Here is a 27,820-nt window from a genome sequence, read left to right on the forward strand (position 1 = left end):
ATCGTATTTATTACTTGCATTAAAGTGTTGAACAAGGAAGTTACGGTGCTTCCCCGGTTAAGACAAAAATATTTTATTGTTAACAAGCACCATCACTTCGATCATGATTTGTTCTTATGTTCTTGACGTCCCTTCAGTAAAGATCCTTAAAATAATGTGTGCCCATTTGGGATGGAAATGTCCCAGCCATGCCTGATGCTATCACTTCGCTAACAGAGCGGAGGTGTGTTCAAGTCGCTTTCTGAAAAGAATGCAGTTTTCCTCAAGTAGACTTTTTTACTTGACTATATTTCCCCTGAAATATACTATATATTTCATATATATTTCACTTTAGTTTACTGTTATTCATATTGTCTGAAGTTTGAGTTCAAGGTTGATCCATTGCGTAAACCCTGAATCAGCAACGTCATTTTGTCTCCGTCCTCACTGGATTTAATGATGGCCGACCTGTGACGGTTGTTTTGAGGAATCCGAGGTCCCACGTTGGCTCCCTGTTTTTCACAGGTTAGCATTAGGGTTTGTATATAGCGTAATGTAAAGTAGTGTCTACTGAATAGCCATTTACTTCTGTGGAGATCCAGACTTCCCTCTACCCAGAATCCTTTGCTGTCCGTCACGCGGATGCCAGATTTTAGTTTCACCGTCACGCTAAACTTCACAGCACCAACAGCTCCTCTCGGGCAGGAATTAATTCCCATTTCAGCAGATATTCCACCTCCAACTCCATCCTCGGTCACTTCACAGCCCCCTGTAAGGCCTCATGAGGTCATGGAAAATAAAACCAGAACCAACCGTGGCCGACTGGAGCCAGCACTTACCTGTACAGTGAATCCAAAGTCTGTGGGTTGTGTGCCCGGCCTTCCTTTTGTATCTTTTATTGTGACTCAAATGTGTCGAACAAACCTGTTCTGTAATTAAGTGACAGTCAGACGGTCCCCAAGCGGCTTTTCATGGCAAAGATTGAAATATAAAGCCTATAAACTTTTCCTTTCAGTCAACTGCAACTCAGGCAAAGGCACAGCTTTGCCACAGCCTCTTGAAAATCTGAAAATTATCATGATAAAACATGGAAACGAGGCTTTTATTCCGTCGCCTGGTGTCGGTGAATGCAGAGCAATAATGTAGATGTGAATGTGCCGCGGCTTTAAAAGCATGCGTTGAGTGTTTCGGGGAGCACAATATATGTTTGAACCACTTTGCCCTCCGTGGGCAGCCATTTATATTGCATGACAGAAAAACTTCTCCCCGAGCAATATGGATGACTCAAATGAATGCGGTCCACCCGGCTGAGGTTGCCAGGGCCAAGTGTGGGAACACTTCCTCTCCGTCTCGTTCTGCACAGCCAAATAAAAAGCTTTATTGGCACAGACTAATACCATGCCTGTGAGGCCGCCATGAGAAACGGGAGGCGTGGAACAACACAGGTTTTGTGCGAGGAAGAGGGTGGGACACCTGGGCAGAAGCTCTGCTCAGCCAAATCACCAGTTAATTGCTTGGCACAGAGCGGCCGCCGTCCTTCTCCCTGTTTGTTTGTGCCTTCATGTAGGATTCAATGGAAAATGTTCGATTCAACCCTCTGCTGCTTTTGTGTCCAACAAAACCCCGCGGCCTGACTGGGTTTGTGTCTCTGAGTCAGAGGAACAGCTGGTCCTTGTTGGAGATTAGATTCATACTTGATAACAATTTAGCATTTTCCTTGAAGCTACAGTTCAGGGTTTGGCCTTCTCTCTGATGCTTTAGCGCCACGATGCTAGGCTAAATACAGCAGTGTAAAATGGAAGGAAAATGAGACCATGCCAGCTTCATCTGTGTCCCATGGTTAAGTTCCGTTTTCGTGTACCTATGACTGGCTCTTAAAGCAAAGGCCACTGACTAGCTTTTTGTATTTGTGGCTGTGTAGTCCATTCTCACTCCCAAGGCGTCAAATAGCGACTAACTTCAAGTGACTTTTGTACCCCATGTTGTGTCACTTTATATGTCAAGTGAGCGCCATCTCATGGCTAACCCCAACCTCCAGCTTTCTTTGACATGGTGCGCTACCAGGCTTTTAGCCAGGAGGGCGTCTGGGCGTCTGCAAAACATGAAAAAATGGGCGCCCGATTCTCGACTGTAGCTTAGATGCCGCCATATACCAGTGTAATCTGGCGACCAAGATACGGTCGAGAATCTGCAGATGCCCAGACGCCCTCCTGGCTAAAAGCCTGCATGCTACCCACGGTATCCAGATATGCCACAGAAGACCAAACATGTGCTTCAATTGAAAGCCTGATACGTCAGGGCTGACTTCTGCGTCAACATGGGACGAAAAAGTCCCATGTGCGTTTGCCGGAGTTGGAGTCACGGTTGGTTCTGGTTCTATTTTCCATGACCTTGCGATGTCTTACCAGGGGGCTGTGGAGTGACCGAGGATGGAGTTGGAGGTGGAATATCTGCTTCCACGATGGGAATAAATTCCTGCCCAAGAGGAGCTGTTGATGCTGTGAAGTATAGCGTGACACCTCCAGCTTTCTTTGACATGACGCTCTACCCACGGTCTCAGTAGTCTCACGGAACAGATCAGGAACTGCCAATATGGAGCAACCAGAACAAAACAGGTGTTGGGTCTTTGTATTTAAGGATCACCTGCAGTCGTAACTGAGAAACACGATTTACTGATTCTCGTAGCAGCCCATCATAACTCTTGTGGGGCACCTACCAAAGAGAGAAGGTGGTTTTCAGCCGCACTACTGTGGTCACATGACTGTCTATGTGTTGTTACTGTCGGACTAGCATGGGTCCTTTGGGAGCATCCTCACTGGTGTTTTTGATGGTCGTTTGTCTGCTCCCATCCTTGTTTGGTCCGACACGTCAGTGATGAGAGTTAAATGTGTTAAATCACCCTGTCACTTTCCAACGGTAACAACGTTCCCACATCATTATTGTCATTCACTGCCGTCATCCTGTCACAGGCCCGGTGACGGTGGCTTGACAGCCAGTGAGTCAAACATAGCTGGGCTACTTTTAGAGGTTGTTTTTTCTCCTTCTTTTTTTTGTTTTGGGTTATATTTATATTTGTTAAAAATATTTCAATAAATGAAAATACCCACAGTTGGTGACTAAGGTTAGTGTAATAGGGTAAATTTGATTTATTTTAAACTACATTTAAAGTAGAGAACTAAATAAATAGCAGAAATTTCCAGAACAGACCAAAGAGAACAGATTCGGAGAAATCTATGCATTAGTTAGAGACCAGAGATCTGGTGCTCGCTGTAAAGATCCAACCTCCTTTCAGCTCCACAACCTTCCAGGAAAGTGAACTCTCAAGAACTTCCTGCATGAAGAGACGGACAAAACTGGAAAAAACAAAAGCCCTGCCTCTAAATTCGGGGGCATTTATGTGGAAATGGTTGTCCTCCCACCACTAGGTGGCAGATCATCTGATAATACATCTCCAAAATGACAAGAACTGATAAAGATAAAGAAGGAATTCAACGATGAATGGGAAACAAATATATGCTCGGCTTCTTAGAGGAATATACATATTTAAAGTTGGTGGTGTAGATTGTAAACAGTGAAATGGTAAATTAATATTCTGTTCGGCCAGAGCTTCAGTTCCGTTATAATTTTCGCCACCATTTTAACTGAATTAAACACAATTAGCAAACCTTATTTCACCTCGCACACCAGCTGTGAATCAACGCTTGATCAGGTTTGATATTTTTACAGAAATTCTAAGCAATAATTTCTGACTAAACCCAGCTGTCAGTGTTTTAAAAACTCCTTCCTGAATAAAACATGACTAGCCTTCCCGTCCTTGTTGAAAGTTTGACTAAATACAGTGTAGCACTTTTGTTTTCCCTCCAGCCGGAAGATGAAGGCTTTTGTCTTGCTGTGTTTGGGGTTTGATATTTAATAGCGCAGGAGGAAACGGAGTATTAAAATGACCTTTACGATTCCTTTTGAGCATTTCGTAGTACTCTTTAATGTCTGTGTATTAAACAGGTTTGCCTGCAGCTGAGAGAAGAAAGACTAGATCTGACCTCTGCCCTGATTTTAATTTGCTCTATTTTTAATTCGGCGTCTTTTATAGCAAACGCAGGACCATTAAAAGAAGGGATGGAAATATAATTAAGGCAGACAGCTTATCTTGTCAATAACGGCTGAGTTTTTGCTCATTTAACTGTTTAAAAGTTCTGGGAAATATTATTTTCCACGGTCTTATTGTGTTTTGATTGGAGAGCTCAGGAGGAGCGCTTCACAGGCCAGACAAGGTCAAGGTCATATTTACATGGAGCCAGCTCTGAACTATCTCAGGGCACTTCCCAGTGTGAGGTCCTGACCTGGTTAGTTTCAGGACGGTGGAGGGAGAGCGGATACATGTCAGTTGACCCACACTTCGGTCTGGGCTGAATCCTCTCCGCTTCATATTGGTTTTATCTTGGCTGTCGGGCAGCATGGGAGGTTCGTGCTGCTGCCAAATGGTTGTGAGTTCGATTCCTGCTTGGAGCAACTCTAGTATGGAACTGTGTCCTGGAACTGTTCCTCCTACTGAGCAAAAACTGAGATCATTTTAAGGCTACTGTCAGACAGAACATCCAATAGACACCCTACCCACAGAAACTTAGTAGACTGTGGTCAAAATTGCGGTCACTCACACGCAGTCACCCTCCATCTTTGCTTTCCAGACTCCCCACGATTATCAACATCTCCTCAACGACACAAGGAGCTGTCATCAACATAGGGAACACCAGCTACCACCCGGGCTTGCAGACCATCACAAGTTGAGCTTGACATAACGTCTCCATCAGGTGTGGAATCAACTAGGCTGCAGCCCATCCTCACTCCCGCGATGTTACATTGACATTGGAGAGGCCGGCTTTTGCGTCCCATACCGACGCATTAGCCATTCAACTGAAACAAGTTGCGTAAAAGAAAGTCAGGAGTAAATAGCGCAAAGCAAATAGTCATGCATTTCTGTCACAGCGATTTCCTGACACTGCCATCTCTAAAGAGGATGGCATCCAATGGATTATATACATCGCAACTGACATCCAATGTAATTCAGGGAAACTTTTGAGTTTATTTCCTGTGCCAGAAAGTCGACTTCACCTGCTGAAGTGGCCATTATTTTGCCAGCTGGGGGCAGTATGCGCCAAACTGCAGTTTAAGAGCAACTACAGTAACTCTACGTCACCAGTTTTTGCTGTAACTGGTGACAACCAGCTCCGTTGCCTACTGAAGGCCATTCTCTGTCTGACACAATTGTGCTTTTTGGCAAGTAGTTTGCTTCCCAAATGCCAACTGGAAAACTTATTTCACTGCGGAGGACTGTTTCCGCCTGAACTATTTCATTTCCTGTGTCTTGAGGGGAGTTGCTTCGGACTTTTACACCTGCTATGTGCTTGCTGTCAAAGTCCAGCGGACTTGAGTCCAGGTCAAAGCCCAGGTTTGTTTGTGTTGACATCTCAGATTTTTGGGCCAAAAACACTTTCACTCAAGGCAGAGTCCATGGTGTGAAGGCACCCTTCACATGCTGACAACAAGGTTGACAAAAATCAAAGACTGAATAACTCAACTCTGAGTTCACCAGTGTGCATTCATTAATGAGATTTACAGCAGTTCCCATCGCTCGCTGGGTTTTAAACCCAACGCAAATGACAGAGTTTAAAAACAATGAAAGCGGTTTTGCGTCTGCGACATATTTTCCGTTTCATCCCCACAGTTGTCTTTGAGGACGTAAGGCCCTGAGGCGGAGAAAAACGTGTCTTGGCGGGATGCTGGCGTAATTCAGATTCAGTGTCCACCTGAAAAGAGTGGATCAGCTGTCTGTGGCGGAGGCAAATATGTGCTCTTATTGTGCTGTGGTGTGATGAAAAGCTCCACACAGTGAGGTGCTCCAGCTCAGGAACACGCAGATGGGAACCTACCGTATCACCCTCCACTCAGTCAGAGACAATTGAGGAGTTGCACCTTACAGTACCACTTAGCTGCCCAAGGATGCACCTGAGCGTTTGACAACTGGTCAATGGATCGACGGAGCACAGCGCTGCGTTCTGTTCTGCCTGACTTTGACTTTACAAGGTCAACTTGGGCATTTTTCTGCTTCTGTTCTGGCTCTAATTTATTCATTTAACTCCAGTGTCTGCAGCTAAGTAGAATCTAACTTAATCCCGGGCCATTTGAGTGCCTTGAATTTTAATTCACTAAAGAGCATGTTAATGTCTTTAAGCTGCTTACGGCTGTTTAAAATGTCTCTCAGATCCAAATTATTTTCATGCCATGACTTGGCGGAGTTTCTTGTGAGGCCGCGTGAACATGCTAACCACGTTTACGCTACAATAATCCAGGATTACACGTCCTTTGGATTTAATCGCTTTGCATCTGTGACTTTGTTTAGCATCTTAAAAGTCTATTTCAGAGTTAGATCGATAGAAATAACCGTTAGCACGCCGGTCCGGGGCATTTATGTGGCATGAAATGGAAATGGTTCTCCTCCCGCCACTAGGTGGCACATCATTAGATCAGACATTTCCAAAGTGAGAAGAACTGATAAGGATGGAAGGAATTCAAGTATACAAGTATATGTCTGGGATTCTAAGAGGAAAAAAACGTCAGCACGCTGGTTGAAAATTCCTCATGACAATGTGTTCATTCTTTAGCTTGGGGTTAGCGAGCAAATGACGGTTATGCTAACTAAGAGGGTTCAGAGTTACAAACTAGGAGCTGGTCGGAGCTACGCGGTGAATTCGAACACACAGAATGTGGAGACAAGAGTAGAGGCAAAGCTGGATAAGTGAGCTGGATGGAGGTGACCAAGGTGGACTTGAGCTCACCTTTGTTTTGCTAAATCTATCTGCGATAGCCTCATTGGACCAGGACCTTCAGCATGCACTGGGGCGGTTTGCAGCCGAGTGTGAAGCGGCCGGGATGAGGATCAGCACCTCCAAGTCTGAGGCCATGGTCCTCGCCCGGAATAAGGTGGTTTGCTCTCTCCGGGTCGGTGGAGAGTTCTTGCCCCAAGTGGTGGAGTTTAAGTATCTTGGGGTCTTGTTCTCGAGTGAGGGAAAAGGGGAGCGTGAGATTGATAGACGGGTCGGTGCAGCGGCAGCAGTGATGTCCTGCCGGGAGGAGACCCCGGGGAAGACCCAGGACTCGCTGGAGAGATGATGTCTCCGGTCTGGCCTGGGAACGCCTCGGGATCCCCCGGGAGGAGCTGGAGGAGGTTTGTGCGGACCGGGAAGTTTGGGCTTCCCTGCTCCGAATGCTGCCTCCGCGACCCGACCCCGGATAAGCGTCAGAAGAAGGTAAAGGTGAAGGTAGCTGCGATAGTTGAAAATCATCATGGGTTTGAATGTGTGTTGGCCACTCTTGTGTTGATAAATCTTCCTTTATGTTGCATTTCAAACTGATACAAAGTGTAGCGAGTAAACTCAGTTTTAGAGCAAGTAAATGAGATAAACATTTCTTATCTAATGGCAACCTATATGTGAGAGGGAAAAGTGATTATCCTTTGTTTATGCATCTGTTCTGCGTAGTTTTAGCCGAAGTTATTAAGTTATTATGAAGAATATATATAGTGAGGAGATGAAGACGAGGAGGCGGAGGACACACACCAGCTGCACTGACAGACCTGTCTTGTTGGTGTTTCTCCGAGCGCATCGGGGAATGAGCAGCCACGTAAAAACCCAGCATGCACTGATTCAGCAGACGGTGAACTACAATATAACAAGGGAACACTGTATTACATATCGATATTTCTCCCCGGAATCAACATGTTTATTTTTTCACTTTATTTTTCACTTTTTTTTCCTCAAGTTTTGCCGGGAGGCAATGATGTGACGCTTCTGGGTCCCACCAAAGCGTGTGCCCACTTTGGCTTTGCTTACAGGAAAAATGGATCGAGATGTAAATAATGTTGTGGTAACACAACAAACATACAACGTGCGCTCTCTAATGCCGTGGACTGTAGGAATGCAAAATGTAACTCTTAAGTGTAACTGGACTGCCTTCATAACAATAAGCTTGTTTTCGTGTACATAATAATGTACTGTATTATCTGAATTTTCCTCTTGAAATAATGATTCTAGTCAACAAATATTACTAAATGCACCACTATTATATAACTAAAAGCATCACAATGCATCATCTCGCTTCTCCTGTATTGGGATACGTATCGTATTGCAAGATACCTGCCAATACACAGCCCTACCATGCACTGCCATTCTATGCACCAAGAATGTATATGAGCTTGAACATACTCAAATGTGTGCATTCAGATGAAGGATAAATCCATCAATCCTTGCTCAACAATGCCAGTCACCAGCGACCATCACAGCCCCCATATATCAAGGTAATGGCAGCCTCATGTGCGTTTGCTGTCACTCTTAAGAGCCAAAGCAAAGTGATATAGGAGCTTGGAAACACACCGCCTTGATGTTCAACCTGTTTCCAAGCAACAGAGTAAAGGTGAGTTTCACACTTTTGGCTGTTGCAGAGATTCGCCTCTGGTGGGTAGGTAATCCCACTGGTCTTCGCTACAAGTTGTGACCCACAATTTATCTACACTTCAGTGTCATTTCTCATCACAGAGCTGGAAGCAGCTGAAAAGATGTGGCTGCAGGTCGGAAGGGGAAGTTGACAGCCTAATGTATCACTGGTGGGAGTATAAACGATAAGAAAGACTTCTATCTCATCCTCCGCCATGAGAGGCTTCATTCAAAGCTTGGCGCCCTCACACAGAGAGAGAACGGCAACCTTGCTCCAGCCTTTAAGCACATCCATAAGTGCCGGAGAATAGGATGCACTCCATAATGGCGTAGAAAAAGAAGACGCTGGGTGTTTCTCCTGCTTAAAAAGGGATTGTTTTGGGAATGTTTTTGCTTGTTCTTTATTGACATCGACTTGAGTGGACAATGTTCGGGTTGTAACTCTGAGAAAGATACCGTTAAATCTAATGTATTATGACGTTTTCACGATGATGGAAAGCAGACTGAGGTGTAGCTATTGTAAAGACCACATTAAGCATTTGCAACATAATTCCCATTATGTTTGACGCCTTGTGAGAGAGGCGACTGTCCTCATCTTCTTACTCATGGTCAAATTCTGCAGCCTATGATGGACCCACTAACTGACCCCAAAACTAAATCAGCCTTTGTATTGCTTTGTGTATCCTATCCAAGAATTTCCTTCCATCCGTGTTGTGGAACTTGGTCAGGTTGTGATGGCAGCAGCAGCAGAGCAAATATTTGATACAAAAGATCAGGCGAAATAGTTCAAACGTGAGCGAATGAGGTCATGCTACATAGTTTTGCATGGGGATTTTATATCATATGCCTTTTTCTATGACTCTTCCAATGCCATTTTCAATACATTTGAAACATTTATATCAACAAAGAGAATTAATCCAGCCTGGACAATACCCTGGTGATGTCATGCTTTCCTCCCGCAAGGAAACGTATGAAGAAAAGAGGCACTACTAAAAGTAACATAGCCCAAATTCGAAGTGCCCACGTAGTAAACCAGTCGTCTTTAGCAAAAAAAAGGTCAGACAGCTGGAGGCAATGTGACAATCTGGCTAGAGTTTGCCGAGGTTTGTCGAGGCACCGCACCAAGAGTCTGTGCACCATGACACAATTGGCAACAGGAACCCGAGGAACACTTGAGCCTTGAGCTTAGCTTCACTGCCAAAGTCAAGATTGGCCCGTCCCTTCCTCTATATTAAATGTCAGTTAGTCTGCAGGTCACTGCAAACACCAACAGCGTAGCGAAGCAGCGATGGATGACCAAGTTCCTCATCCCAACTCAGCGATTGTGGGCTGTGGCATCACGTTCTACGTCTGACTTCTAAGTCCGATTTAGACCGAGAACCACCACACACACAAACCGGCAACCTTCCATTAGACATGTCTTCAGAATGAAGTGAAATGCAAGGGGAAACTTGTTTGTTTGTATGCTAACTTTCGGAGGGAACTATTGATGAAAACACGCACCCATGTGGCCTGGACTTTGGGCACATTTGTCAGAAGTCGAACACAGCCCTCCTCTAATGTGGTGCCAGCGAGCTACTTGGCACACGTCTGCTCATCCATTATGTATTTCTGTCTGTGGGTTTGGTCGTCGCCACCTCCGAGCAGCCAGTCACCACCACAGCAGACCGGAGCAGCATGCAGATTCCTTCACAGCAACAGAGACGGATCTAACAGCCGGGGCCAAAACATCATTCACGCGTTAGCCCAATTAGAGGGAACGGCGGTGCGGCGGGTCACCACAATGAAACAAATTGATCGGAACCATATGTCTGTTTTTGCGGAATTATCCCTCCAGTACGTAGCCGGGTCTGTGAGTTATTATTACTGAGCAGGACAAATGAGAGCGGAACTGTCCTTCTCCGTCTTCATTATGATTTGCTTCATTTCTGGCTTCTGAGGGGGAAACACGGAAACAGGGCAGCGACACTTCCAGGAATAATAATGACGGCTGGGGCGCAACAATTAGCAGAACTCTGAGGATTAGAAAGTCTTCTTGTGTTATGACAAAGCATTTCTTAAATCTCTTTACAACCCGAGAATAAGACAATTGCCAGACGTTTAAGTTCTCAAATGACCTGAGATACTGTAGAGGTGTCATTTCTTTCTTTCTTTTCCTGCTTCCAAATACGTTTCCCCGTCTGTATATACAATACAAAAGTCTGGACACACCACTGCGGTCCTTTGATCTACCGTGCCTGACCTTGTAGGGAGCCTAAGTCTCCGCCCCTTCCTGTAATAAAAATGTAAATAAAATGAATTTATGTCCATGTGGTGATCAAAGTTATTTTATGGTCCACTTTGCCTTGTGCGCTGGATCATGCATGTGCTGCACCTCAATTTAAATAAAAAATAATGTTGTGCGTTTCGACTGCGTTTGTCATGCAATTTATGATTTCTTAGCTTGTGAAAACATGTATTATTTGATGGCAAAGCTAGTAAATGGCTTATGCCTTAAAACCAGTTTCATGTGGACTAAAATATTTATTCTTTTTGAGTCCATATCAAGGTCATAATAGTTTTGGCATTTTTCATTAGTTTTTATTTAGTTTTATTTTTTTATTTTTTATTTTTCGTCTTTCAAATTCAGCTGGTTTTGAGCGTGCGTTGGGTAGTTTTTAAGTTCATTTGTTTTTGTTTTATTGCTGTGTTTTTCTTATTATTGGTATTGGAACAAGATTGAAGATTAAAACAAAAATATCCAGTAATAAAAAGTCAACAAAAGACACTATGTCAAAAAAGCATGCTTTGTGTTTGGCGACCATCATTGCGCTAGTCAGCGTTGCCAGGTCAGGTCTTCAACACGAGTGACGCCACAGACTTGACATGCCGCACCTGGCCGACCGCTGTCGTAAAACCAGTCCAGCCAAAAAAAAAAAAAAAGACTTTAAATCATCTCATGAAATGAATAGACAAGGCAAATTTTTGAGTTTCAGTTGGTTATCTTTTCATGAAAAACATTTCATTTTTATTTCATTTCAGTTCACGAAAAAGCTCGACAATTCTAGTTTTCGTTTTTTATCATTAATAGATTTACAAATGTGCTGGCATTTTAGTGGGAAAATACGTTTGCGATGTGAGTCATTAAGTCCGGGCCAGGCTGCGAACGGAAGAACGCAGTCAGCAGATTGTCCATTCCATCCTCGGCAACTCTCCGTCGCCGTAATGCGGCACATGGAAAACTCACCGTGACAAACTCTGCCTTCCATCGTCTCCATTCCTTCTCGCTAAAGTTGCCGGTTCATCATTCATGACATTTAATTGGGACATTGCGCGTGGATCATAAAGGTCACCAGGCAAAAATTGATCTAAATTGGCTTGTAGTAATCAAAACGCTGTTAGGTGCTAAATGAGTGTTCTAATGCGCGCATTAACACATTCATTAGCTTGCGAAAATGAAGGATAATTACCAAGGATGCGATTACTGCAGCGTGCACCAAAACCAAAGTGCCATTCTGGTAAACACTCTGGATGGCTGTTCATCAGCCGCGTAGTGGACGCAGCTCACCTCACAATCGCCGTGTCCTCTGTTCATAATTGACCTTATTCTTATTTGTAGCGGCTGTTAAAGCAAGATGATCAAAGACTCATGAAAACATAAAAGCAGAGGCGTCTGAATCGGCGTGGTGGCGCAGTGGCCTTCACGTAATGAGAAGGTGAATTGAAGCGGAATTGGGAAGCACTTCGAAGAGGATGAGAGATTCTGGATAAACAAGGTTGTTTGGTTTTTTTTCTTTAGAGAATTAGCTCGACAAATTGGCAACTTCATTAAAGCCAGCACATCATGGAGATGGAACGGCAGAAGAGCTGGGATGTATGTGGGAGACACCACAGGCTGAGCTTCCTCATGAGGAACCGTCTCCAGCTCCACCTCTTCCACTCACTCCTAAGGCATCACATGTTGACGTTTGTCAGGTGGACTTTTTCGTCCCCGGGTGACGCAGAAGTTGACACTTCTTTTCCCCCTCCCACAGCATTTCCAGACACCATAGACTGCGCTTCACTGGACAGCCATGGGGTGACGCTCCTAAAGGCTCTGCCCTTAAAAGACCATTTTATATCACTGTGTATATCACCTCCTCTTCATGCACTTTACACTTTTCTGTGCCGTGAGTCACGGGCACGTAGATATGAAATGCAATGCAGAACTCTGACATCAGCTTTGGACGAACAAGTCGACTTGACTTTACTGTAGTCCAAAGGCAATGCTGTGATACTGAGAGGGTGTTGTCCAAGCTCTCAATCTTGAATCCACAAACAGGAAATGAGGATGAGTCAGCGCACCATTAGAATGCAGGTAAAACAAAAAAAGCTCTTCAGCTTCACTATCAGAGGAGAAATGGCAAGGCGTTGCAAGACAGCTGCATGTTCTACTGGTGCCAGTGAGCATGGAAGCCTGTTCTTCTAACCATAAGATGAAGAGCGTCTTAAGAAATAGGTGAAGCAAGTTTAATGAATGATGGATGAATGGTAACCATCTGAGTTTGGCTGGTTGATTTTGCTCTGAAAGTTTGCCTCAAACGGGTTTGGAACCAAATGCTCACCATTTCTAATGCAAACAAATGGCAACCTAACAAATCTGCGGACAAACGCTATCAAAAACATGGGTGAGGCAGTGTCAGTGCTCACCAGTCAGTCCCAGTATTTACTCAAAACCATTCTGTTTCGTACTGCTGACTGTTCTCATTTACATTAGCATTCACTCACATCATCTCTGATCCGTTCAGACACTTCATCCTCTCACAATAGGCTGAGTGGTCGCTTCCATAACAACATGGTTGGAATCAAAACAAGTCCTTGGTTTATATAAACCTGCTCTTCTTCCTCAAAAAACGTTGACACATCCCTCATTATTGGCTGATATCGCAGCTACTTCCACTGCTTCAGTGGACAGCGCACCTGTGTTAGGTACCTCCAGAGACATCACAAGATGCCGGAGGTGGTCGACCCACTTATGAGAACCTTGTCAGGACCTCAATGTATTTGATGGTCTGGTAGATCTGGTAGATCCGGTGAATAAACACTCTTATACACGTCTTTAGCTGGAACCAATTAAATATCACGAGAACAATCATACATAACTGAAGAAAATGAATGAGTAGATGAAAGCACTGTGTATATTTAGCCTGTTTTATCGCCATTGATTTGTGATTTATTGATGACTCTGAGTCATTTTTTTATGAATCTGTAAATCTTTTAAGAGTTCTGACAAGGCAGCCGCGGTGAGTCCAGAGGCAGGGCTGAAACACATCCTTCTTCATTCCAAAATAAATCCTGGCAAAGGTGAAAACAGCAATGTTTTTAAATAGCAAACAAACAGCAAACAGCTCGAACAAGACTCGCCGGCAGAAGGGTTGCAGAGAGGAAGCACCATCTCCAGGTATCAGGGTTCAGTGGGAGGCTGAAGATTTCCAAACAGCTCGGCTGGAGAACCGAAGCCAAAATGTGTGCCTTGAATAAATTCGCCTGCATTTAAATGGCTGTGTAGCACAGTTCATTCTTAATATGAAAGTTTAGATGGAATTAAGGACGTTGGTGTGCCATCACCTGCTTCTGTACCTGAGACATGACAGCAACATCCAGCTCAGTGGAGTGGAATACTAACAGTGTTGCTTCTTCCCCGCGTTTTCCTCCCCTGCCGGAGGTGGGACTGAGGAATAATTTAAAGAACGTCAGCCTCCAAGTTTGTTCCTTCTGAATGTTTTGTTTACTTTTCTCTGGGTTCTTTTTTATTGCCGACAGAATGTAGAAAGCCTCTGTTGGCGATACTTATTGTCCTTCTTCCAGGGGCTAATGGGTTTGAAAGTGTGCTTGGCTCTGGTTTACCGACACCAGAATTACTGCTGTAGACTGGGACGCCGGCATCGCGAAAAGTTTGGTCGCTGCTCAGGAAAATGAAGAATGAGAGCGCTATTACATCTCAAGATGTTAGAGTCTGACGTCAAGTTTGGTGCCTGATTTATGAGACCGTCGTGACCCACTGTCCCCTGAACAGGGGGGAGGTTTTCTTTTAGATTCTATTTGATGCCTAGGATTCTCAACTGAGCTCAGCTGCCTGGTCTTGTAGACATGTCTGTAGACAGGCTCAAGAGCTTTGTTACGCTCAGACAGACAGGAGACCTACATGCGTGTGAACGTAATGCACATGTGAGTAAAAATAGGTCGATATATTGTCTTTAAAGTCCAAACTAGTCACAAGGGGTTTGGAAGAAGCCAGTGCGCTGAGAGATAAATCAAAAAGAGTCATGGCGGCTACACACAGGACAAATGAAGGACATCTAATCTAAAAAAATAATAAACAAAGGATGCTGTTGTCAGACCTGAGTTCTTGGGTCACGATCACTGAAGAGAAGCAAAAGCAAACACAATTTATACCAGAGTTTGAAGCAAGGCACGTTCCAGTTGGTCCTCCAGTGTAGATGTAAGTCCTCTTTGATGGTGTCACTTCCACCTCTCCACAGCGGGACCTTTTAATCTCAGGCTACATTCTACAGTCTAACTGTACTGCCAAACACCCGAATTTCACTTTTACTTCGCATCATTACTTCAGACACGTATTTACTTAAGTACTGTATCCAACACAGGAAAAGAGAACCAAAGCAAAATCCTAGAACAAATACTGATACGAAGAGAGTTCCACAACAGTTTTGGGAACTGAGCTGATTGACGGCGGCCATGGAAGAGAGTGGCAAAACTTCACCATAACACACAGATAAACGTAACACCACCCACCCCAAAACTCAAACTCTTCCTGTCCCAGCTTGATGTCTACAGTCCTTGATTGTCTTCAATTGCCCCTGACTTGGTTGAGCTGATCCTCATCTCAGAAACTCCACTGAGATGATGGTCAGCAGACCAGGGCTGGATCAAGAAACATGGTCTCCAGGTCGACAAAATACTAGACCTAGAATATCCATGAACCAACTCAGTTCAGGGTGAAGAGACTGTCTACTGGTCCGTGGCAACGACAAAGGTCCTGATCCAATGATCTTCTGAGTGTCCTGTACGAACCTTAGGGCCGTGACAGTGCGATACTAGAGCAAAAGTTAGTGCTCACAAAGACTCAATGGCGAGTACTAGTTGGAAGCGACGGTATTCCACCATTACTTCAACAACAAAGGAGTCCAGTGAGACGCAATTGTGAAGTGATGACGTGTCGACGCGAGCTGAGCGAGGTCCTCCGTGACTCTGGAGGCCCCACGGCGGGGGAGGCACGCACACATTTGTCAAGCGCCGCTCTGATAATGTCAAATGTTAATTTGTTCAGCAAACTTCAAACTACACATGAAATCAACAGGATTATGTAACACCCCCCCGCGCTGCTACTTGTTTTAATAAGAATTTAATTTCGACAGACTCCCATTGTGCCGCCGCGCGCTCCGTCTCTGCCAGCCAGCTGAAAAATGAACAGACTGGAATATATTCCGTCTCATTATTCAATAGTTGAAGAGGGCACGTAGCATTGCTGCTAGGAGAGTTCCTCCGTATTTCCTCCCTTCCTTTAAGTGCTGAAAATGAGTCCAATTTGAGTAGCATCTGCTCGGTGGGATCTCACCGAGCAGCAGCGGTAACAATGGCCCTCTGGAACAAGACCCTTTTCCTTGCTCTTAATTGCAGCCACATGTGCGGCGGGGAAGAGCCCCCTGCTTGCACCAGTCGCCCTGGAACGCATCCAGAATCGCCCACGCAGTCACTGAGCTCGCACAGCCAGCAGCAAACACACTCTAATTGCAAAGAGAGGAGCCCCGCGGCTGGAGAGCAGAAGGAGGGAGGGGCACACAAGACCCGGTGTTCTGGCTGAAGGACGGCGGAAGCTCTAACATTCCATGACACGCTTATAATGAATCCAGTGACGGGAAAAAGGGGGCCATTATTAATGCATCCGGATATATTAACAGCTAATCATCCTCGTGCCGTGATCGTCCAGCATGTGTGGCGCCACAAGGTTCCAGTCTGCCATCGGCCGTTGTGCTCACCTCCGTCTGAAATATTACGGTGCTATGAATGTATAATGAGCCGGGCCAACTCACTGCTTATTCAGTTCAAGTGTTGATGCTCTTCTGCTTGGCCTTTTCCAGTCGGAATGCTTTTCCACTTCAGCTTATTCTCACTCCCAAGGCGCAGCATGTTGACAATCGCCAAGTGGCCTTTTGCTTCCCAGGGTGACACGGAAGTCAGCCTTCTGTGTCGCATGTTGACATGCTTCACTGGACAAAAAAAAAAAAGAGAAAGTACTTGAGGCAGGCTTTATATGAACACGCCACTCCTATTCCATATCGATACATGTTTTCACCAGATCTCACACGAGTGGATAAATCCCTCTCTAGCATGTGAACAATCTTTGCGTTGCTATTTGGTTAGCATTTAGCATTGCTAGCGGTTTTCATTAGGATCCAAAACTAGGTGAACACATTTTCCTTATTCAAATAAGGTTATGCAAGTAGTTATATGATCTAAATATGGTTGGACAAAATAATGCCCGGAGCATTTTGACAGTCCATTTGAACTATTGCCGAGAGGCAGACGGTAAAGATGCATCAAAGCCAGGACAAACAAAATACAGAACAGCTCTTTCCCGACATCAGTGTGAGCCCTGAATGTGGATATATGACTTTATGATGGATTGTGATTGTTTATTCTGTCTATCATCTGTCTATCACTACTTGTTTAATCTTATTTAAAGAGGGGAATGTGTGTGTCAAGGACACATAGGTACTCTATATACTAAGTAACATCACAAAATGCTGTGGGAGTTTTATGTATTTATTGTAATCCAACTTTATATTTACATCTCTTCTGTTCCTCATGACAATGACATGGAGGCCCTGGTTTCTCCTTGATGGTCTTCAGTTCTTCAAGAGGCATTCTCTCAAGTCCAACTGTTGTTGATTCCGAATCAGTCAAGTAGATCAAATCTTTCCATTAAATCCAAGCCGAAATTTAACACAGGAAGCCTCTGAATAAAGATGGAGAAATCATTTCCCTCACAAGAATCCACTGTTTTTCCTGGTACCATTTGTCAGCCTCCGTCTCTTGCTCACTGAAATGAAGAAAGCCAATGTGACATTTGCACTTCTGCCTTTGTTTGCAGATTTAAATAATGAAGCAGACTGTCTGTCTTCTGGCACAAGAGAAAAAGTGTATTCTCATGAAGATTCATCGTGTGAACTCTGCTGTATTTACATAACTCTCAGGAAGAAAGAGAGAGCGAACTGCATCAGATCAGCTGAAGATGTCTCCTGGGACCGCCTCCCACTGTCACGGTCGGCCGTGCGTGCAACTGTCGAAGACACCAAACAAACATTGCTTTGCATCGAAGGCCAGTAGCCGCGGTTTTCCTCGTCAGCAGGGGGTCCTGGGTGTCAGTTTTACTGATTCCAGACGGCCTTGGTACGGCCTCCATCACAGCAGATGTACTGCACATTAAGCTGCCATCCGACAAGGCTGCGGCGTCTACAAGGTCAAGGTGCAGATTTATGCCTCTGTCTAAGCAGAATAAAGAGCGCGGGAGCTGCGGAGGGTTTGAGGGAAATGAACCTTTTCATCACATTGATTTCCTAAAGCACCTGGAAAAGACGCTTTGTCAGCCGCTGGCATTTGGACCTGATTGTGACGGATCTGCCTGGGCCCTGAGCCTGGATCGGTTTTCGGGCATGGTGGTGGCTGCTTGCGTTGCTATGCCGTTTGAGTTATAGCTCAACTCTGGGTTATTCAAACATCCGTACGCACCTGTCGATCGATATGTCACCCACCCGTGCCGTGTCGCCGGAGCAGCCGAGGGAAAGCCCTCCGCTTTTGTGTGTCAAAATACAAACAGCACAGTCAAGCCACATCCATTTTTAAATATTCACACTTCATTTTACAGCCAGTCATGGACGTTTAATCTTTATTAACGTTGACCGACATTGGTTTATGACCGCGGGAGCACCGTTCTAATCTGTGAATGAATGGATGCACTGAGGAAGAAGCTCATGTCAGCCAGATGATTCTTCATTGAATGAGGTGCACGTTGGTGGGGGTCATTATCTGTCCATCAATGGGACCATCAATGATGTCATGAGGGACTGAGTTCCGTACATCTTGACTTGGGCATTTGGACCCTTCATCTTCTGCATCTACTTTTCCACTGTTAGTCCCGGTGCTCCAGGATTCTATCCCTGCTACATTGGGGTAAGCTGGAACACCAAGCAGCCCACATGGGCTTTGTTTCAGGATGTAAGTGGTCCCCACACGTCCTGACCTGGTCCCAAGTCTGGCCTGTCCCCACTTCTGCCACCTGCTCACCTGTCCTGCACTACATTACACATGCGCGTAAGTGTGTCGGCGCATGTCATTGGGTTTGTGTGGAGATATCTGACTCTTGGGAGAAATGTCTTTCTCACTTGCGAATCATGTTGTGGGAAGGGGACTGTATAAATTACGCTTGAATGAGTGAATGACCACTTCATCACATGGCAACCACAGACGGACCAAACATCTCCCCGTAGTCTCACATCCAATTAGTGTCACCTGTTTTTTCTTGGACTGTGGGAGGAAACTAGGGCGCCCCACTTCCTCCACACTTCTTATCGTTCAATAATTCCTTCCCTAGTCCTCACTCCTTAACCCTCAAGCTCAATTCTCAATTTTAACCCTCAACCTTAGCCCTCAAACCCAAGTGTTAAGGGCTATGTGTGTGCTAGAAATGGGTCACCCCTTAAATTGGACCTTCTCAAATAGAGGGGGGGGGTGTGACCTCAGGGAACATACTTTTTTTTGCTGTACTAGTATAAAGTGTAAGTGCACATCCATGTCATGATTTTTTTTTCAGACAAGTTGATGCATATTTTCAGTTACAAAAACAAGGTTATCCTTTATTGTAAGTTGATCCATATTACTTTCTTTATTCTTTTCTTTAATGTTAACAAGGATACAATGTTATGCAGAGGAATACGTATCATTATTTACAGACAAATGATGCTATTTATGCAGGCGATGGAGAGTTGGGGGGGTGCGAAACGTACTTCTTCCTGGGGGAGGCGCAGAAACAGAAAATGGCTGAGAATCACTGCCTGAAATGCAGATATGTCCTCAGACTGTGGGATTACAGTATTACACAAAAACACCATTCGGTCAGTAGAATATGAAAAGTAAATGTCATGGAACATTGAGGTAAATATACTTACTTATACTTAGATTTGTCACTCGCTTTCTTCGGTGCATTACACACCATATTTTATTGACTGAAACTATGCAAAGCATTGTGGGTATTCCTCATTCCTAAGGTAGGTGGCGGCGAATGTTTCCTGAATCTTGCTCTGCAACATAACTTGCTCTTCCCTGGTGCCGGCGTTTTTGAGATTTAGGAATTAGAATTCACCGATTGTGAGAAAGTGAGCTCTCTCTCTCTTTATTACGGCTGGCTCCTCCAGTTCCAGCTAAATTCCCTCTCACACTGACATTTCTGGCTGGATGTTTGGCTTTGGATGAGTCACTCTCAATACACTGCTCTTGTTGATGTTACTCAGGCGTGCGCCCCCTGCAGGCTTCTCCAATGAAGGATTATAGGCAGGTGTGAGGAGGGTCCCAGACAGACCCAGCACGGCAGAGATCCTCTCTCTGACCTGGGAACACCTTGGTGTTCCCCATGAGGTGTTGAAGGATGTTTCTGGAAAGAGGAACATTTGGACTGCTATTCTTTGCATGCCAGACTTTGGGATTGATAGAGAAAAAAAACGGACGTAAGGACTACATTGATGCCATTTGTCCTGGACTGTCTTAGCTTGGCTGTTATTCCAAATTGTAAATTTGGATCTGAATGAGTTGAGCATGACCCTGGGTTCAGAGGCCCAAAACTGATGAATGAATGACTGCATGAACCGTTAAAGCAGATTCATAGAAGTGTGTTTAAAACCCAAATACAAACCAGAATTGCACAGATCAAGAGTAAAAACACACACAAAATCGACTTTTTTATGTCCAACTGAAGCTCCATGTTTTCAGCAGCATGTGATATGTTGTGAATGAGAACAATAAGCACACCAACCATATGCTCCATGATTTTGAAAAAGTATCCCTTTTGAGGAAATATAGCTAATTATGCTCTTCTCAGTTTCCCGGTGAGCCAAAGGTGCGTTGGAAGCTGCTTACGTCGTCAGGTTTTCGACAGAGCAACGCTTGTTTGGATCAAGTCGACCATATGGATGGACAGCTTGTGGGTTTTTGAGGAGTTTCACACCTCGGTTTGATTCTCGCACACAAAGACGGCAGTGTATTTGTTTAAACATCATTGTTCGATATTCAATCAGGAAATGAAGAGGGAAAAAAAAGTTGTGGAGATTTAGCGGCGGCATGACAACAGACCCCCATGAAGTTGAAAGAGAAATTGCGTTTTGAGCTTCTCCTGGTTGACTGAGCTCCTCTGAGGTGTAAAACTCAGGCTTCTAGTCGAGTTCACGGTGAGTCTCTGGGGTTCACACCTGTCTGATCACTCAAAATGAACTCTGGATATAGGTTGTCTAGGTTTTATTGCTTTTGTTTTTTACTTTATTTTTGAAAGTGACACATATGTCAAGCTCTTGTGGGCTCCGCAAAATGGCTAGGGGGCCGGACTTGGACCACAGGCCTTGACTTTGACACCTGTGCATTAGTGACTCAGGAAGGCCTTAGTTTTCTTGTTGCGATGGTTACATTTCCTTAAACCACTACAAACTTGATGCCAGCGGTTTTGCTGGATTATTATGACCAGTCGTATGCTAGCTTTTGCAAAACTTTTATAACAAGTCCTTTGATCTGCTTACGAAACACTTTCTCTGCTGGTGCTTTCATGGACTTGAAAGGTTACATCCAACCCCTCCTCACTCCCATCATGTAACATGGGAAAGTGGACTTTAGCGTTTAATACAGACGTGAAAGGCAGCCTTCATCTTTGCATGTTTACGCATTCGACTTTCATTTAAAGCACATGTTCCGCCTTCTGCTGCGCATCCTGACGCCGTGGGCAGCGCGTCCTGTAAAAGGCAGCGGGAGGTTGGGGTTGGATAAGCCATGGGATGGCGCCCCTTTTCATTTCTCATTTCTCCTTCACACAGCGAAAAAACAGCTGTATTTCTCTACAAAACCAAAGCTTGGAAAGTTTTTAGCTTCTGATCTCGGCTGAGCTCCGAGAGCCCAAATGTAACACGCACCCTAAACACAGCCAATATAGAATGCTCCTCTGGTTCTGTCTTCAACCGGAGAGGCATTTGCGAACATCTCAGATCCGATTCGTGTGGGACGGGGGTTAAAGAGAGCATCAGTCTTCTGCGGAGACGGAGGAAGAGCGGGCCGGGGGAGGTACAGCATGTCGTGTTGTCCAGCTCTTTCATCCTTCCAGCCTCAACTTCCCATATCTTCCGAGTTTTCGTACAGTGTTTGCTCAGACCCCCTCACCTCTCCGAGGCAAACATCCTCCAAAGATCGCAGCGCGAGCCTCCGGGCGTTCTCACTCTCTGTAGTCAGGATGCTTAACTACAAAGAACATCAGTCGTCTTTGTTTCAGGATGCGGCGCGCTACAGTAAGACTCTCAAATGTTTGTATTTAGCCCCTCAGTGCGGAGGAAAGCGGCTCTCTGTTGGCTTCTTATGAAATTTTAATTCTGGCCTGTGGAATGTTTCTATTTACTCGTTGCTCTTGATAACAAAGAGTCTCAGGGGCGGTTGTTTTCGACGGCGCTCTCCTCTCTTTTACATTCTATAGAGAAGGATAATCAAATGACGGTGAGGTGGACTAACCCCTGTTCTACAAGCTTCTCTTTGACACCATTTCTGCACATCAGAGTAACTATCTGAGCAACAGTGGTTTCAAACCAGCAAGGGCTTCTTCAGACACCTTAAATAGAGGTTCTTCTTTTAGCAGTGCTTGGTTGGAGCTCGCCTTGATGTTGTTCGTCACACTAAATAGAGATTCTTACAAGGTCAGAGGTCTTCTTTAGAGATGTGGAGAGGATCACTCCAGGGTTAGATCACTCCGCGTGGAGTTAGAAAGCACTCGTGTGAAAGACATCTTAAAATGGGATTTTTAAGGTGGTAGAATGACTTCTTTTTCAGTTTCTACCCTCAGTTTATTTTAGAAAAGAAGATTAAAAAGAAAAAACAATGGTTTGAAAAGATTTTTTTATTGTGACTATTTGGGTGGAATGAAAAATCATAACAATTGTTGATCTTGTTAATAAATGTTTTAGCTTTTTTTGCCCCTTAAGCTAAGAAGAATAAATACATAAGCAAACTGTCTGATAAAAACCAATGCTAAAAAAATAAATATATACAGGATCACAATATTGGAACAAAAAAAGGCTCTGAGGTTTGGGGGAAACTTTATTTATTTCATTTATTTATTTATTGTAATCTGAAGAACATCTCAAAAGGAACTCTCAAACTGTATGAAACAAAATCAACCAGACAGCAACATAAAGAAACATGTTATTATGAAAAATAAGAAGGAAATAAATTCATATATTCAGCAAAACTATTTATTAAAAACACATCTTTGCTTCACGCTTCCTGTTATGACAATGAAATTAAAAACATAATTCGAAGGTTGCCCAAGGAGTGGGGCGTGGACAGCAGTCTCATTTTCATTGTTGCGTTACACTCTGGTTTCCTCCCACAGAATCCAAAAATAGGTGGGTAAAATCAGACGGGCTCCAGCATCTGCTCAGGGAATAAGCAGAAGATAATGCTAAAAATAAACATAAACAAATGAAATGTTTTGTTTGTGGCCTCTGAGAGTCTGAACGCTGGAGAACGCTGAACCTCTTGTGGCTCTTTCCACCATCTCTGATAACGGTGAGCCACGTCTGCTGGTTATTATCCAGCGATCTAATTTAAACGCGTCGGACAAGTCTTCAGTCTGTGTTCATCGCTAAACTCGAGCGCAGCAGGAGCCTGTGATGAACAGCTTCTGAAGCACTTCAGGTGCGCCGCCCAGAATCTCCTGCATGGGAGTTGACGTATCAGAGCCGGCGTATTGGAGGGGGCGGGGTGGGGGTTCTGGTCCAGAGGCCAGATGAAGCGGTTTATTCCAGGCTTTCCTCCTGGTGGTCGTGGAGAGACAAGCGGCTGATGGTGAATTTGTGATCATCGAAGATGACAGTAGAGAGACGACCTGCGTCGCCGAAGCTCCGCTGAACATGAAAGATTTTATTTTGGGCTCGCTCACGGTGACGGCTAGCTGCCGCTGCTCAAACATCAGCCGCCGTGAACGGACCAAGTCCCGTGTGATTCGGAAGCTTCATAGGTTTTTAATTGTTTTTGGCTGCGGCCAACAGCTTGTGCTTCAAAATGTATGGCGTTTTTAGTCGGTTCAACACAGAGCGTCACGACTCCCGCCTTCAACAGGATAAACAGCCAGTCAAGCGTCAAGTTCTCCTTTAAATAGTGTAGTGGGAACAAGAGCATTCCAATCCTCCTTTCAAGGAGTCTTTGATAATCTTTCCACATTTTTTTTTTCATCTGAAACAGGAGAAACTTTCTGGATTTGGTGAATTTAAGTTTAAATTTGGTTTGTTGATGTGTTTGTCTGTTTTAAGAGCAAATTCAAATGTTTTTTTGTAAATTATCGAAGTGTTTTTCCTTCACAGTGCTGCCTTTGTGAAGACGGAACGAACCGTGTAGAAATGAAAGTTAGCATTTTAGCTGCCACACAGAGTAGTGGGTCTTTTCAATAACAAGGAACTGTGTGGAAGAACTCAAAAGATAATACAGTACTCATAATAAGCCGATCAACGACCCAAGAAACCACAAAATATAAATACATGAAAACAAAATTATTTTTTTCAAAATGTATCAAAATCAACTGTGTTATTTTTTGTAGATTTCATACAGTAGGATTAAAAATGAATAACATATTAGAATAAATATAGTAATTCCAGTAAGCAAGTCCAATATTTTAAAAATAAATTATGTAAAAAACATAAGAAACAGAACATTTTTGTTTAGTCTCATAATAAAATGTACGAGTGGACAAGCAACAAAAAATCCCTTTAAAATGGAAGTTCAATTTCTTTCTTTCGATTGTTCAGTGACTTATGTATTTCTCATACTTCGATGGCGTCTGACATTCAGAGGGTGTTGCATTGTTGTCACTAGTGCCATATCTTCCACTAAGCAATAGCTGTGTTGTAAAACAATATGTCAATAAAAACACATATTATATAAATACTACATGCATTTTAAAAATGTGAAACACTCCATTATCTTAAAAAATTAAATTAAATTTAAAAAAATCAAAGCAAGAAAACTATTTTTTATTGCTTATCACAAATAAAGCCATCACAGAAAGTGCCGTTGAACTCTCACCAAAAACCCTTCTAAATTTAGCATCATCTGTGTGGTCAATGGTGGAATGTCAGTGTTAGAAGGGAAAAGTCTCGACCTGTTCCACTGACCTTGGATGTGTTTGCTGTGATGACGCGGAGTAGCGCTGTCTGGCTAACCGTGCTTCTCCCCTGCAGCGCTGCGGGACAACAGAATCGAGCTGGTGCGAGCGTCGTGGCAGGAGCTCACCATCCGGATCAGTGACGTCAGCCTGTCGGACGAAGGCCAGTACACCTGCTCGCTCTTCACCATGCCCGTCAAGACCACCAAGGCCTTCCTCACCGTTCTGGGTGAGCAGCTCCCCCTTGCTTCCGTCAACAGTGAACCTTGTGTTTCCTGCACCCGAGGTGTCGGAGAGGCAGTCTAGTTTTGTGTATCCTCAGTTCCCTGGACTGATATTCTCACACGTTTGGAAGCCTGGAAGCCTGAGAGTCGAGGTGACGCCCACCTCTTTGCTTTGGTGCATGTATTTACACACATTAGCGAAGGCAGATTGGAGGCTACAAATGAAGAAAAGTTGAAGCCAGTTAGAAACTTGGATGGTGAGAAAGTAGAAACCCGCTGCCGTGCCTTTTAAATAACTGATTGAAAGTTAAAAGGCAGATTCTCACACTCCAATGTAGCGTCTTAAAAATTCACTGAAGCATCCAACTGAGTGGGAGTTCAACTTCCTGCACATTTTTGTTCCTCGTCCCAGATTTCTAAACGTGTGAAAATTTCAATTTTTAAAGATTTCTTCTTTTTGTGCGGCGATAAAGTCATCAGGACGAGAGGAAGTCGAGCGAACGCAGGGGCTCGCCAAAGGTTCCGGTGCCGAACCACGCAGCCGCAACTGAAGTGACTTGTTTGAGAGTTGCTGTTGAAACACAAACTGTGGAGGCGTCGGCTTGTTCAGTCTTCATGTGGTCTCATGACAGACGCTGAAGTAAACGTTCTTAGCTTTGACTAGACTGACTCATTCTAGTCTGACTGGATCACACTCGAAACAGAGGAGTCCAAAAAAAACAAGGCCGTCCAAAATAGACTTGATAAACTGCACCGGACTTGGTAAATTTAGCAGGCCAAAGCAGAGCAACTACACACTTACATCAGTCCAAAACTGACAAAACATCTTGGTTTCTTCCGTTCCAGTTCCAGTAATTTTGAACCTGCCAGTGGATTCAGATGGGAAAAACTTGGTTTGGTTTACTGAAAAGTTGATTCAAGGCTGGAACGCTAGATAGTTGGTTGTGGGCGTCACACGTTGCACACCGTCCACCAGATGCCTTCGACACTATCGTCTCCTCCAAGTCGTCTCTGTAAAGTAACAAGTGATTTCAGAATGTCACGGCGACTTACCATGTTGTGTTTAATAACTTCCGCTAACTTTTCTAGCGCCTCCCTACTTTAATAGCTTTAAACATGTCGGTGTGAACTGTCATGGCTATGGAATCATGGCCAGACTTGTTAGACTCGGAGAAGAAGTGGGGGAGGAGGGACAAGATAGTGGAAGAGGAGGAGGGAAAAGAAGAAGAAGAGGGGGAAGGAAATGTAGGGGCACTTGATGGAAAAAGATCCAGGAAGTCCAATATTTCTTTTCAACTGGGTCAAATAGCACAGTTGATTCAGTAGTGAACCTGAAAAGAAATGAGGAAATATTGTGTCCGAAATAAACATGGGAGGAAGTCTGCAGTGTGAACTAGGAAGTCTGACTTGTAAGTTAGAAACCCTGATTTGGTAAACTCATTTAAAGTCTTGAGAGTCCCTCAAGTCCCAAGAATCGCAAACTGTCCGATGACAAAAGCGAACTGTTTTTTGAGAGCATTATTCTTATGGAAAGTGATCTGAACTCATGGTGTGACTGGGTCGTCGGCAGGAGTGCCAGGAAGACCAGAGATCACCGGATTCACCAAGCCCGCCTTGGAGGGCGACTCCATCACTCTCACCTGCACCACACTGGGCAGCAAGCCGGCCGCCACCATCCGGTGGTTCCGGAATGACAAAGAGGTCCAAGGTAAGTGAGTCCAGATTCTTGTGTGGCGCTTTGACTTCAGGGGTTTTGTTGGGAGCATTTGAGGGGAACTGGACAAGCCGGCTGTGAAGCTCGCATTTGGTGTGGCAGGGATGAGCGTGTTTTGTCTCGCTCGTCTGAACATTGCAGCGTTTCACGCTTTCCTGTAGGTGTGATGAATGACCCCTACTTTCCTCCCTCAACGCCACCAACATGAACTCTCTCTGACACACGCACCGAGATGCGGAGAACTCAAGTTTGTCTCTCAGGAAACGTCCCACCTGGCACGTTTATGATAATTTATTCATTTCCCGGAAACCTGGCTCAAAATAGACTGCATTTTTAAAATGAGACACTGGAGACTGGAGAGGTTGCATCACGTCGTAAGCCTTTTATTTCAAACTTGTAGTTCCCATTTAGTTTTCCTTTACAACAACGTATACCTTTTTATATGTAGATGTGGTGATATTACAAAAAATAATTTGCTGAAATGAAAAGTTGGAATGATGTTCAATTATTGTGGTAAAATAATAATAATTAGAAAAAAAACAATAAATAGATAAACAAAAAAAGATAAAAGGTCAATTTAAAAACAAAACAAATAAGATGAGATATAATTGCAATTTTGGGTTTATTTATTTAATAAAATTGTCATCAGGAGATTTTGAGCAATGCAAATCTTTATATAATATATATTTCAAAAATATTAAAAATAAAATATAAAATTTATCCAGGATGACTGACCAATGTTTGAGCATGATTGATACATATTAATATTCAATAATTATTACAAAAATAATTAATATACAATGGTGATTTTAGTATTAACAATTTTCACTTTTGTATATACTAAATTCCTAAAGAAGTGCAAATAAATAAAGTTAAGAAAATAAAAGTAGAAATATAAATGGAAAGAAATATATCCACCTTCATGTTACACATGCATCAATGATCCATGGCTAAACTAGTGTCCCATATGGATCTATGCAAC

General features: G+C 44.0%; 1 protein-coding gene across 3 annotated transcripts in view; it reads left to right on the top strand.

Moving 5' to 3' along the window:
• Positions 1-27,820, top strand: part of cadm2b (cell adhesion molecule 2b) — a 220,633-nt gene that overhangs the window by 165,108 nt on the left and 27,705 nt on the right. For all 3 annotated transcript variants that reach the window (XM_053872864.1, XM_053872865.1, XM_053872866.1), the window contains 2 exons: positions 24,977-25,129; positions 26,695-26,832. In XM_053872864.1, coding sequence (XP_053728839.1) covers positions 24,977-25,129; positions 26,695-26,832 — 291 coding nt within the window. The remainder of the gene's footprint in view (positions 1-24,976; positions 25,130-26,694; positions 26,833-27,820) is intronic.

This window comes from Synchiropus splendidus, chromosome 8, assembly GCF_027744825.2.
Source record: "Synchiropus splendidus isolate RoL2022-P1 chromosome 8, RoL_Sspl_1.0, whole genome shotgun sequence".
NCBI classification, from domain to species: Eukaryota; Metazoa; Chordata; class Actinopteri; order Syngnathiformes; family Callionymidae; genus Synchiropus; species Synchiropus splendidus.